We start from the raw sequence: 12,414 nt of genomic DNA, 5'->3' as shown, positions 1-12,414 counted from the left end.
TCCTTTGCAGAAAAAAATTTCTAAACCCAGCTCTAACATCTGGGAGCCACTGAGGGAATTTTAAGCAGGGCACAATCGCTCTATATTTGTTTTTCGGACTTTTTTTTTAATTACTGTGAGGACAGTGTTGGAAATGGAATGGGGTGGCCCAAGAATTGAGGCAAGAGGCCTATGTCGTCTCATCTGTAAAATGGCAATAGCAGCAACACAGGGCCCAACTTCCCTCCCACGGTTGTCCTGAGGCGGGGACGAGGTGAGGCCAGTGGGGCTGCTCGGGTCAGGGCCTGGCCCGGCCGGGTGCAGAGCGCAGGATGCCCAAGGGTCCAGGTGGAGCTGTCCCAGCCAAGGCGTCACCCCTGCTGCAGGAGTCTCCTCTCCGCTCCCGCTTCCTCATTTCTGCCCTGAGCAGTGAAGATGAGATAGGAAACACCTCTGCCGAGGGTTCAGCTTGGTCAACTCCAGGCAGGGGAGAGGACCCAGGAGTGCTGGAAGGCAGCAAAAGTCAGCGGACGAGCAGGATTTGAATTGAGGCCACGCAAGTCTTCATGCCGCCTTGCTGACTCCAGGAGGGCCGCTTTGGTTCCATTACTGACCATGCACTGGGGCCCAGGCTTGGTGCCGCTAGGGCAGCTCATGCATCACTTCCAAACCTCACAGCAGCCCCCCAGGTCAGACCTTGGTAGCTGTGATTTACAGGCAAGGGGCCTGAGGCTCTTAGAAGTTAAGTAAATTGTCTATGGGCAAGTTACCATTAAGTAAAGCCCACATTTTCCTCAATGCCACTGGTTTGCGAAGCGTTGGTCTTAAACCCCCTGCATCAGGGTCATCTTCTGAAGCAGAATCTGGGGCAAAGCACAAGGGGCCCAGGGACCTGCAGTTTAGCTTAAGTTGAGAATCATTACTCTGTGCTCAGGCTCAGCTGGAAATCAGCTCAGCTTCAGGAAACTCCAGGCTTCATCACTCCCAGAGTCTGCAGTGGAAGTTGGTGACATGTTTTCCTTTAGCTTGACCTCATTAACCATCAGTCCTGAATACAATGACTTTGACATGTTAAAGCTATCTGCCACTTGCCAGAGTCAGAGAGGAAAGGGCAGAAACGGGTGTCTGCAGGTTGTGCCGGTTGTGGTACACACAGCCCTCATGTCCATTCTCACCCGCCTGAGGACAGGACTGGTCGCTCCGCGAACACCAGGGCACACACAGGCTTTGCTGAGCTGGGCTTTTCTCAGATGCCGTGTTGAGCGCAGAGCTCTGTAGAGCCAACACAGCTCTCTAAAGCTCCTGGCCCAGCGTTCCTGTCTTCTCACCACCGCAACAGCTGCCTCCCCCGAGCTGTCAGCTCTGGAGCAGGAATCCATTGACTCCATTTCCAGACACACCCTCCTCTGCTGAAGGGCACAGGAAGCAGAGCCGACGGCGGGAGTAAGTTTCTGAGAAAAAGCCGCGTTGTCGACCTTTCGTTCAGAGACATCTGCAGGGGAGCACTGGAGAACTCTGGTGGCTCCAGACGGAAATTTCCACCACAAAATTCACTTTTTTTGTGTGGAGACCTAGATTTTCATCCAGGTGAAAGGCTACAAATGGGATTCACAGAGACTGTTTCCTAGGCCAGGAGCATCTCCAGACTAACCCCGGGCCCAGTACCGTGTGCAGTCGGATTGGGTCCCGTCGCAACTTGGTCTCCCTGCTAGGTACGGTCATCATCAGGGTTCTGCCCACCACCTGATGACTTTATAGAAATAACGATTTTATGTGACCTCTCTCTCCAAGAAATTCAAAGCCCACCATGATGAATCATCTGAAGAAGGGAAAGGAAATGTTTCTTATTCACAGCTTGTATATGAGAAAGCCCAACCTGGACAGGTCTTATGTGGGCACAGGTCAAGTGTCTGTTAGAACAGACCGTCAGGCCCTTGCTCTTTCTCCATCCTGCCAAACACACGGAGCCTTCTGCATGGTTCACGTCCTGTCGTTCCACCAGCAGCCCACCTAGTTTCCCCTTCCCTTCCGCTTTTGTGGTGTTTTCCTCATTGCCCTGGACACTGGACCATCCAGAGCCTAGTTTGGAGTCCCCGTAGAGCCCCATGTTAGCCCATGGGTAGAGTCTGATTCGTCTTTGATCTCTCAATCCTGATTTTTCTAATCATCTTTGACTAACCCACTGTTGGGCTGCAGCAGTCCACCTCAGATCCCTTCTGAAAGAAAAGAGGATCATACTGACATTGAGTTCATATACAGAATCCCATTCTTGTTTTGAGAAGTGTGCTTAAAATCACTTGAAGCACTCATTAGTTACTGGAGATGTTTGTAGATTGGTTGATATAGTATAAGAATGGGAGCTGGTGGTTAAAGTGGTCAAGGGCTTAACCTTTTGTGGGGAAACTGTGGGGCCTCCCTTGCCTGATACAGGCTGAGTGGGAATCAGAATCCAGGTCTCCTGGTCACAGGCTGCCCTACGTCGTCAGCTGCCAGGCAGAGTTCCTCTGCTTGGGGTCAGCCCCCTAACTGTAGCAGCCTAGACACAGCCCCCATCTTCCCTGTCCCTTTGAAAACATGTATAAGCTCTGAACACAGACTGCCCAGGACAAGGCTACATTTGCTGCGCAAAGTTCCTCTAATATGGGAATGCTTACCGTGGCTTGTGGTGGACGCGTGATGTCTCAGACCTTCCTAAATTGGCATCACGGTCTGGAGGGTGCAGGACTGGGTCTGGATGGACTATCCTTGCCTGAGAGCTTCCAGGGGTTGTCAAAACCTCACCGGATGCAGGAGAACTGTGGGTTTACGGGGGGACGGCCAGGAACGGAGAGAAAGGCAAAAATCTCCTACCACATAAATCCAGTGTGACCTTAAACAAGTGGAAAGAGGGAGTGCCAGGAGTGTTACTACACTCCAGAAGGACGGGGCGGGACGGCTGAGCTCCACATCAGGAGGGAGCCCGGCCAAGAGAAAGCAGTTTGAAAACTAAGTTTTAAAAGGGAGCTGGATTTCTTGCTCTCTGTGGCTCAGATAGGCGGACCCAGCTTTTCTACCATCAGCTGGCCGTCCCCTTGGAAAAGAAAGCCGGAGCCTGCCTGTGGGTACGCGGCAAGTCCGCTGACGCCCGTGTTCTCTGCATGTTTGTGTTGCAGTCGTCCTGGAGAAGGATGGTGGTAGCTGGCTCCGAGACAGTGGCCAGGGGCTGGAGCAGAGTTGTGGGGGAGTCGAGGGATGTCAATAAACGTGTAGAACCCACAGCCCTGGGCAACTCGGAGGTGAGGAGTGAGGGAGGCGGCAGGGACAACAGGACTCTGAGCGGGCACTTGAGACGCTCAGGGAGGGCTGCTCCTCCGCCGCTGTCCAGGGCAGCCGGGAGCAAAGGCCTGGCCTCCCTTCTGTTCTTCCTCCTCTCCCGGCCCCATGTCCCAGGGCCCCTGGCCCCGCTCCGTCTGTGTTTCTCTCATGGGAGGCTTCCTGCCCATCTGTGCAGTAACCCACGGGTCTCTAGCTCATTGGCCTTCCAAGGAAGGGAGTGTGTCTGAGAGTGTGTGTGTGTGTCTGAGTGTGTGTGAGAGAGGGAGAGGGGGGAGCAGGGTATGCTGCCTCAGATTCTTGCCGCTCCTTCTGCCCGGAACCCCACCCCCACCTCCCTGCCCCCGACCTGGCCCTCTTCATATGGCTGACTCCCCATCCTGCAGGTTTCAATTCGAACGTCACCTCCGAAAGGCCTTCACTGACCCAAGCCTCCTCTGCCACTACTGACCTCTCCCCCACCTTATTCTTTCAGAGCCCGCATCCTTTATTCTCTACCATATCTCTTACGAGCAGTCAGGCCGTGTTTGTTCACACGTTTTTAAATACCTGGCTCCCGCACAACACTGGAAACCCCCCTCCACCGCTCCAACCCCGAGGTGGACGCAGGGTTGGCGTCTGGCAAGGGCTCAGCAAACACCCGTGAGAATGTGTAGCTGCAGCGAAAGACACAGGTCCAGGGGGTGAGGCTGGTGTCTGAGGGGCTGGGCATACCAAGCCCCGCCCCAACGTGACCCTGTTTTTTATAGGGAAATGCTGTCTGAGGAGCTGTGTCTTGGTCTGTCCTTTCATTTCCCCACGTTCATCATTTAAGGAATCATTCCTGATGTAAATGAAAGCATAACTTTGTTTTTCTAAACATTTAAGGCATTTCATACATCCACATATTTTAACTTCTGATGTTGTCTTTTCTTCTTAATTCTAACCTTGAGAACTGACATAAAAAGAGAAGCACAGTTCATGTGTTCCTGGGTAATCTCTCCTCCCCATACTCTAGCATCAGATAATACGTGTAAACAAGAGCAGTGATTTCAGATTCTGAGCATTAGAGTCTTTGAAAATATTTTACCTTTCTCAGGCTTTGTTTTTCATTTCTTGTAAAGACAAAATACATGTGCTTGCTTGAAGGTTTGGCACAGACCCCTCCCAGGCAAGAAAAGTATGTCTTTCTGCATTTTCCATCATTGAGTCTCGTACCTTGCAACTGAGATGGCTCCTAAACTGCAGCCCTAGCTGCACCGCCTCTCTTATTAAAAAAGATATGGCCCAGCAGCACTTCTGTGGTCAGAAATTTCCCAATAGAAATGATGACATGGTTTCAGGACTTAAGACTGGAGGTTGAGGAAGAAAAGGCGAGATCAGCCCACTTCTGCAGAGGAACTGCCATGAAAATAAGTGGCCCTGAGCACTAGTTGCAGATTGTCAGAGATCCCCCCAAATCGGAAAATACGCCCCTTTCTGAGTTCAGGTCTTGTAGACTGAGTCAGCTAACCTCTGTGCCTCAGCTGCCGCCGAGCCACTGGTGTGTCCACACAGGGAAGGGTGCTGGCTGGGGGGCTCGGAGGTGGGCCAGAGCAGGCAAGTCAATGCCTCCGATCCCAGATTCCTTGGCCTCTGGGCTCCTTAGAAACCTAACTTTCAAAACTCAAAGTCGTGTCAAGTATCATTTTTAAGGTTCTCACCAAGTGCTTAAGATTGTGTCTAACTCCCGTGGCGTTATGGATGCCCGTAAGGGAAAGTGGCACCTAGGGGCCACAATTTCTGCTGTTGAGCGCCGGGATTATGATGGAGGAGGTTTGTGGCACCGCATCCTCATGGAGCTTCCTCACCAGACAGCTCAGCAGCTGACGCGTCACTGGAGCCCTGTGGTCTAAACACGTCTCACAGACCCATATAAGAACTTCATAAGTGGATCTTTTATTCAACCTATTTAGTCATTCATTAATTTAGCAAATACTGCATCTACTTAGGCACCTGGAACACAAAGGGGAGCAAGACAGACAGGGCCCCTTTGGTGACAGCTCATAGACTAGTGTAAAGCTCAAGTCCCCTTCGCCTTCCTGAAGCAGGAAAGGTCTTTAGTATTTAGGGAACAATGAAAACACAAATGACTTCTCCCAGTCCCTGCAGATAAAATCAAGAGAACACAAACAGTGTATGGCTTCCTAAAACATCTGGAATCTCAAAATTTGGGGGTTTTTTTTGTCCACTTAAAAACGACAAACACCCTTTGGAGGCTGATTTCAGATCAGAGTGTACTGGACTCCTTGGGAGAATTGGGAGAGTACAAAATACCTTTACTGGTGGAGAATGTTCTGTTGAGGCCTGAGGAATTCTTTACTTGGTTCAGTGAGATATTTACAATGCCCAGACTTGATCTCTGTCAATATTTTTAACAAAGGAATTGAAAGACTTACCTCACACAAAAATGTTTCAGCAAATTTAGCTAGGAGCCACAGAACACTGAAAAATTCAATTTATGTTTCTAGATAAAAATATATAGCTAATTTTATATATATGTATGTATGTGTGTGTGTGTGTGTGTGTGTATATATATATATATATATATATATATATATATATATGGAGAAGGCAATGGCACCTCACTCCAGTACTCTTGCCTGGAGGATCCCATGGACGGAGGAGCCTAGTGGGCTGCAGTCCATGGGGTCGCTAAGAGTCAGACACGACTGAGCGACTTCACTTTCACTTTTCACTTTCCTGCATTGGAGAAGGAAATGGCAACCCACTCCAGTGTTCTTGCCTGGAGAATCCCAGGGATGACGGAGCCTGGTGGGCTGCTGTCTATGGGGTAGCACAGAGTCGGACACGACTGAAGTGACTTAGCAGCATAAACATATATATGTACATATATATATGGCTATGTAAGATGTTTTCTAGTTAAAGTCAGTAATGGATTATTTCACTACTTAAGAAACGTTAGCTGTTAGAGACCATCTCCACTACTGGGTGAACCAGTCTTCCCTGTCTGTCCTGGTATGTCCTCCCTGGGCACCGTCATCACAGAAGAGACTGGGGCCAAGGGTCTGTATCCCTGCTAGTTGACATCTTTTTACACCTCTTCCCTCTTCAGCTAGAGTTTTGGACAAATTTCATTAGTGAATATGTGAAAGTGAAAGTCGCTCAATCGTGTCCGACTCTTTGTAACCCCATGGCCTATACAGTCCATGGAATTCTCCAGGCCAGAGGACTGGGGTGGGTAGCCTTTCCCTTCTTCAGGGGACCTTTCCAACCCAGGGATTGAACCCAAGTTTCCCGCATTGCAGGCGGATTCTTTACCAGCTGAGCCACAAGGGAAGCCCATTAGTGAGTATAGATAGCCTAAAAATAAAACCTATTAACACCAGAAAGAAGAGAGTCTTGACTCCTGGGACTTAGGGAGTAGACGGGATGGGCTCACCTCCCTCTGGTCTTGATTACTGGAGAGGGTCACTTTACCCAACCATGGCCCTCTCTCCTAACGCCACCCTCTCTACACAACACCCCAGGGAAAATGAGCCACAGGCTCTGGGACAGAGGTGGCTAGTAGAACCAGTGAGAATCCACCTCCGTATTGTCAGTTGCCATGTTCTTCTTCCAGGAATCGTGAATATTCAGCTAATAGTATATTCCTCCCTACAGAATGGGAGGCCAGGGAGAAGAAACCTCAATAACCAAAGGAGAATGGAAATTCCTCCTGAGTTTTAGATTTTGGAGGCCCCTTCTTAAGGCAGACTGACCTGAGACTTCAGGTTTTCTCATATAATCGTTATAAGGTGTGTCAGTAAAATTCTGTTTCAGTGAATGAGTTAACATTCATGTCAACATCAGCCCGTCTCAAAATGAGCTGCATCTGAGGCACTCATACATATGTAAACACGGACGTTTGCAGGGGGCTTAAAATTCACCCTGATCTTTTACACTGAGTGAAGGTATCCCTGGCCAGGTAGGAGGAAATGAAGTCCATCTGGCCAGACGCGCTCGCCCTGGAGCCCCGCCCGGATGGGGGTGAACGCTCTTGCTTGTCATCCGCCGTCCCTGTGTGAGCCTCCTCTGCGGGCCCCGGTGGCAAGTACCCAGGTGTCCAGTAGCCATGAGTCAAAGGGGAGGAGAGCTGGAAGAGCTTACAGCGTGTCCCCATCTCCTTCCCCTCAAAGGCAACACAGAACTTTCTCAAGGTTCAAAGTTTCCAAGGTCACAGCCATCTCTGTGTGAATTAAAGCAGGGTTAGCTCCACTCTAGTACTCTTGCCTGGAAAATCCTATGGACGGAGGAGCCTGGTGGGCTACAGTCCATGGGGTCACAAAGAGTCGGACACAACTGAGCGACTTCACTTTCCCTTTTCACTTTCACGCATTGGAGAAGGAAATGGCAACCCACTCCAGTGTTCTTGCCTGGAGAATCCCAGGGACAGGGGAGCCTGGTGGGCTGCCGTCTATGGGGTCACACAGAGTCGGACACGACTGAAGCGACTTAGCAGCTCAATCCCAGGGAATGAGGCGCACGTTGCCTAGCCCAGGTCAGGGCCTCCGTGCAGACTGAGAAAATGTGAGGTTTGCTGCTCGGGAGAGCTGGGATCCTTGCCTTTATGGAATTTGGATTATATACTAAATAGAATAACAGGGAAATGTGTACTCTATTTTGGTGTTATATAATTCAGCCAAGAAATAGGGAATATTTTCTGTTATTTAAAAAGCCCTGCCATATTTTCATCTAATAATATTCCTTTCCTCCAAAAGACAACCATATTCTCAGATTCCAGAACCACATTCTCAATTGCTCAGATTGAACCAAACTTTCAGATGGGCTTGCTGTTTTCCACAGCTCATAAAAACAAAGCCTTTTGGTTTCCTGCATTTTAATTTTCAAAGACCTAAAAAATTCTGATTGACCCATAAGAATGAATACAGTCTTTAGTATGGAGTCCCCAAATCCTCACACTTTTTTTTGGCTCAAACTATTACCATGTAAAAAGAAATTCAGTCTTTTAAAAATATATTATGAAATATTTCAGATATAAGAAAAAGTATGAATAATATAACAAGCACTTCTGAGTTTACTGTTCAGTGTAAGAAATAAAACATGACCCATACAGTTGAAGCCCATGCCCCACTCCATTTCCAAATAACTACTATCCTGAAATAGATATCATTTCATCTTTATTATTTTACTATAGTTTTGTTTTACATTCAAATATGCACACACATATTACATGCAATCATCTGCAATTTGCTTTTTCCTCTCTAGAATTGTGAGATTCATCTGTGCAGATACATACATCAAAAATTTGTATGATGTCATCTATAAACAATATACATGTATCACAATTTACTTATCCACTACTAAATAGTCCCAAATCATTCTACAAAATATTCCCAAATTGGTTGTACCAATTTTAGTACCCACTGTCAATATATAAAAGAATTCTTGTTGCCTCATATTTTTACAAAGCTTGGTATTATCATCAGACTGTAATTTTTGAGATCTGTTAGGTGAAGAGGTAATCTCACTGAAGTTTTCATTTGCATTACTGGTTACTAGTGAGCTTAGCTGTGTTTATTAGCCAGTCTGTTTTCAACTTCTTTGAATAATCTGTTTATATCTTTTGATCATTTTGCTATTAGTAGCTTTTTTTTCTCATTACCTTATAAGAGTTCATTATATATTCTGAATGTTAATCCTTGTTCAGTTTTGTGCAAATATTTTCCCTCAGTCTGGTTTGTCTGTACCTTGCCTAGGGTACATTTGGGAGCACAGATGTTTTGAATTTTAATGTAGTTAAATTTCATCAGTCTTTTACTTTTGGTGTGTCTGGATCTTGTCTCCCCACCTCAAGATCATAAAAAAATATCCTTCAGTATTTTCATCTGTAAGTTTCAGGTTTTCATTTTACAGTTAGTTCCCGAAACTATCTGGAGTTAATTTTTCTGTTTGATATGGGGTAGGGGTCTATTTCCTTCAATTTGGAAAACCCACTGGTTTCATAGTTCCATTTACTGACTAGTTCAGCTCTTCCTTACGGACTCTTCAGGGCCACTTCTGTCATCTATCAGGTGTTAGATTCCACCATGTTTTGTTGATTTATCTGGATGAAAACCACTATCTTAATTACTATAGTTTTTTAAAAGGTCTTGACATTCAGCAAAGCAAGTCCCTCTATGTCATTCTTCAATATTATTTTGACCATTTTGGGCACAACTCTCATCTCTGTTGAGCAGGACAGTAGGGAGAAATCAAGACAAAGCCACTCCTGGATAATATACAGCTGAATATTTAACTCCTAAACAAATAGCTTCTAAGAAATTGCTGTGTATAATGAATATAGAAAGCTCATATAAAGCATTTGTTTACAAAAAAGCAAAAACATTTTAAAAGCTTTTTTGAGCTGCAGCAAGGGTCATTTAAAATTAGAAACCCTTCCTCTGGTCAATAGCAATGTTCTTGCCTATGTTTTCTAAAAATACAACTTTTAAACATAGTTTTGCATACAGATAGTCACAGTAGGGCCTCGCTGGTAAAGAATCCACCTGCAATGCAGGAGATCCCAGTTCGATTCTTGGGTCAGGAAGATTCCCTGGAGAAGGGATAGGCTTCCCACTCCAGGATTCTTGGGCTTCTCTGGTGGCTCAGACAGTAAAGAATCTGCTGCAATGCAGGAGACCTGGGTTCGATCCCTGGGGTTGGGACGATCCCCTGGAGGACGGCATGGCAACCCACTCCAGTATTCATGCCTGGAAAATCCCCAGGGACAGAGAAGCCTGGCGGGCTACAGTCCATGGGGTCGCAGAGAGTCGGACATGACTGAAGGACTAAGCACAGCACAGAACAGTCACAGTGAGTTCTATAAAACAGTACTAAAACTGTGCACGGGTTGCCTGGATCCCTCAGAGAATCCCCCCCCCCATTTTGTTATTGGAGTATAGCTGCTTTACAATGTTGTGTTAGATTCTGCTGTACAACAAAGTGAATCAATTACACAGAATATCTACATTGAAGGTTAGACTGTTCCTGGGAGAAACCTTGAGAATGCACTAACTCCTTCATAGCAGGGGTCTGTAAATGAGGTATTCTTTCTCTCATTCAAGGGAGACTTGATTTTCCTGAAAAATGCTCTCAGTGACATTCTCATAACCTCACGATTACACACTTGGTGCTCTGCAGTGTCTTCAGATCCAGACCCTCTTATATGGACCCCAGGACAAGAGGACTCTGGCCACCCAGCAGACCATGGACATCCTGTCCAAGTGAGTTGACCTCCCCCGACACTGTTTACTTTGCCGTCAGAATCTCAGAGGAAGCTGGTTCTGTAAGGTTCAGTGGAACTTTCCATGAAAAGGACAGTCTACTGACTGTCATCCCATTACTCATGAACTATGCAAGCCCAGTTCCTTTGAACACTCAATTGTAAAATATCTTCTTGCCCGGTATCAGGAAGAAATCAGCTCTCGGAGAATGTCAAAAGCACAGGCTGGGGTTCATCCTCCTGCAGATCGGCTGCCTGCTAGTCATGTCACCTGCTGGAGGCCGAGGGCACACGGTCCTACGCGGCCTGAGGGCGCTCTGACCTCCTCACCCGGGCGCCGGCCTTCCAGCCTGGACCGCGCAGAGCCTGGTCCGCCGGCTCCAGGACGCGCCGCGGGCGGGACCGGCTGGCCAGGGGCGCCGTGTCAGGCCCTGCCGGCAGGGGGCGCTGTCTCAGGCGCCACCAGCTCAGTGACTCGCCGCAGGCGGGCCGGGCCGGCAGGGGGCGCCGCTCAGGCCCCGCCCGCAGTGCCGGGCCCCTTGAGTCGCTGAAGGTCCACTGTGTCTGCTTGGCGAGCACGGCCGCGGGAATCAGCAATGGGAGGTGAAACGCTGGGTTTTCCACTCCTGCAGAGCCCCCTCTCCTTTGCCTGCCCTCCTGGCGCTCCCTCGTGAAGTGCAGCTCAGCAAGTGCCAGGCTGGTCTTCACCACCGCCGAGGCCGGCGCTAGGCGCGCGGAGGCCGGGGCCACCACACTGATCCCTCTGCTTGTCCGCAGGGCCCCCGAGGTACCCGCGAGGCCGCGGCCGTCCCCCGGAGCCAAGGCGGCCTTCTGCGCAGGCGGGCGGCCGCACAGCGTGCCCGGGCGCACCAGGCCCAGCGCCGCCAACTGAGCCTGCCCCACCGCCCCCTGGGGTGCCCCCACCTGGGTGCAGCCTCCGGGTGCCCCACACATCTCTCCGTCCGGAACGGGGCCTTCGACAGCCGCTGCTCGGGTTTCCAGGCTGACTGTGTGCTCCGAATGCAAAGCCACCTCACACCTCCCGTGGGCCCCATGTGGACAGTGGGCGCCCCTCCTGTGACCTGCCCTTCTAGAAAGCATTTTTCTTTCTGCTGCCTCAGTGGTTTCTTCTGGCCGCAAGTTACCGTCAGCACTGCTGCAGCTGCAGGCTCCGCTCCTTCACCATCTGGTGGTGTATTTGGTGTACCGCCCTGTGTGCAGGGTCTGGAGTCAGATTTGGAGCAGGAAGATTGTAGGCAAAGAGCTCTTTCTTATAGGAAGGTAATAGGGATTGAGAATAAAACGCTAATAAACAGAAACCTGGGAGTGTTGCGATCAGTATGTGTTTGTGAAATGAAGCTGCCCCAGAGCTCCTGGGAGCCTAGGAAGGGGCCCTGAGGAAGCGTCTCCTCCCTGGTGCAGGCCACCACGCACTGAATCAGGCGGACCACCAGGGGGTGCTAAGAACCGAGGGCACGATAAACGGGACACTGTCCCCATCTCTCAGAACGTGCCACCCGACAGGGACGCGAGTCACTGACTCACATCACGGTGGAGCTGGTTGAATGACAGCAGAAGGAAAGCGCCTGGTACAGTGGGTGGGTGATAAATGGCCCTGAATTTGCCTAGAGGTCGGGGAAGGCAGGTGTAAGAGAGGAGAGAGCCGGGCGGGAGTGAGGCAGGCACGGAGGACTGCCGACGCCCAGCTGCTGCTTCCTGCGGCCTCCACTCCAGCCACGGGAATGTGGCTGCAGCTCTGGAGCGCTGTTTTGAGTTGACGGCCCTTGGCCCCTACTCCTGACTGTGTTCTGGGTTCAGCATGCTGGGGTATGGAGGGTGGGGTTGGATGAGCACTCAGGTCCACAGTGGTCTTCAGTCCC

At 49.4% G+C, this 12,414-nt stretch overlaps 1 protein-coding gene across 6 annotated transcripts in view; it reads left to right on the top strand.

Moving 5' to 3' along the window:
- The window catches only part of TTC23 (tetratricopeptide repeat domain 23), a 157,274-nt gene extending 145,421 nt beyond the window's left edge, over positions 1-11,853 (top strand). For 5 of the 6 annotated variants that reach the window (XM_025271595.3, XM_044932794.2, XM_044932793.2 and 2 more), the window contains one exon: positions 3,132-5,751. In XM_025271595.3, the coding sequence (XP_025127380.3) occupies positions 3,132-3,521 (390 nt within the window). In that variant the 3' untranslated portion in view covers positions 3,522-5,751. Of the gene's footprint in view, positions 1-3,131; positions 5,752-10,452; positions 10,536-11,311 lie in introns of those variants that run through there. The other variant, XM_025271599.3, reaches the window with a different exon arrangement.
- Positions 11,854-12,414: the final 561 nt, after the last annotated feature.

The sequence above is a fragment of the Bubalus bubalis genome, chromosome 20, assembly GCF_019923935.1.
Source record: "Bubalus bubalis isolate 160015118507 breed Murrah chromosome 20, NDDB_SH_1, whole genome shotgun sequence".
NCBI lineage: Eukaryota > Metazoa > Chordata > Mammalia > Artiodactyla > Bovidae > Bubalus > Bubalus bubalis.
The sequence above is the reverse complement of the archived record's forward strand: the minus strand, read 5'-3'. Positions and strand labels throughout refer to the sequence as shown.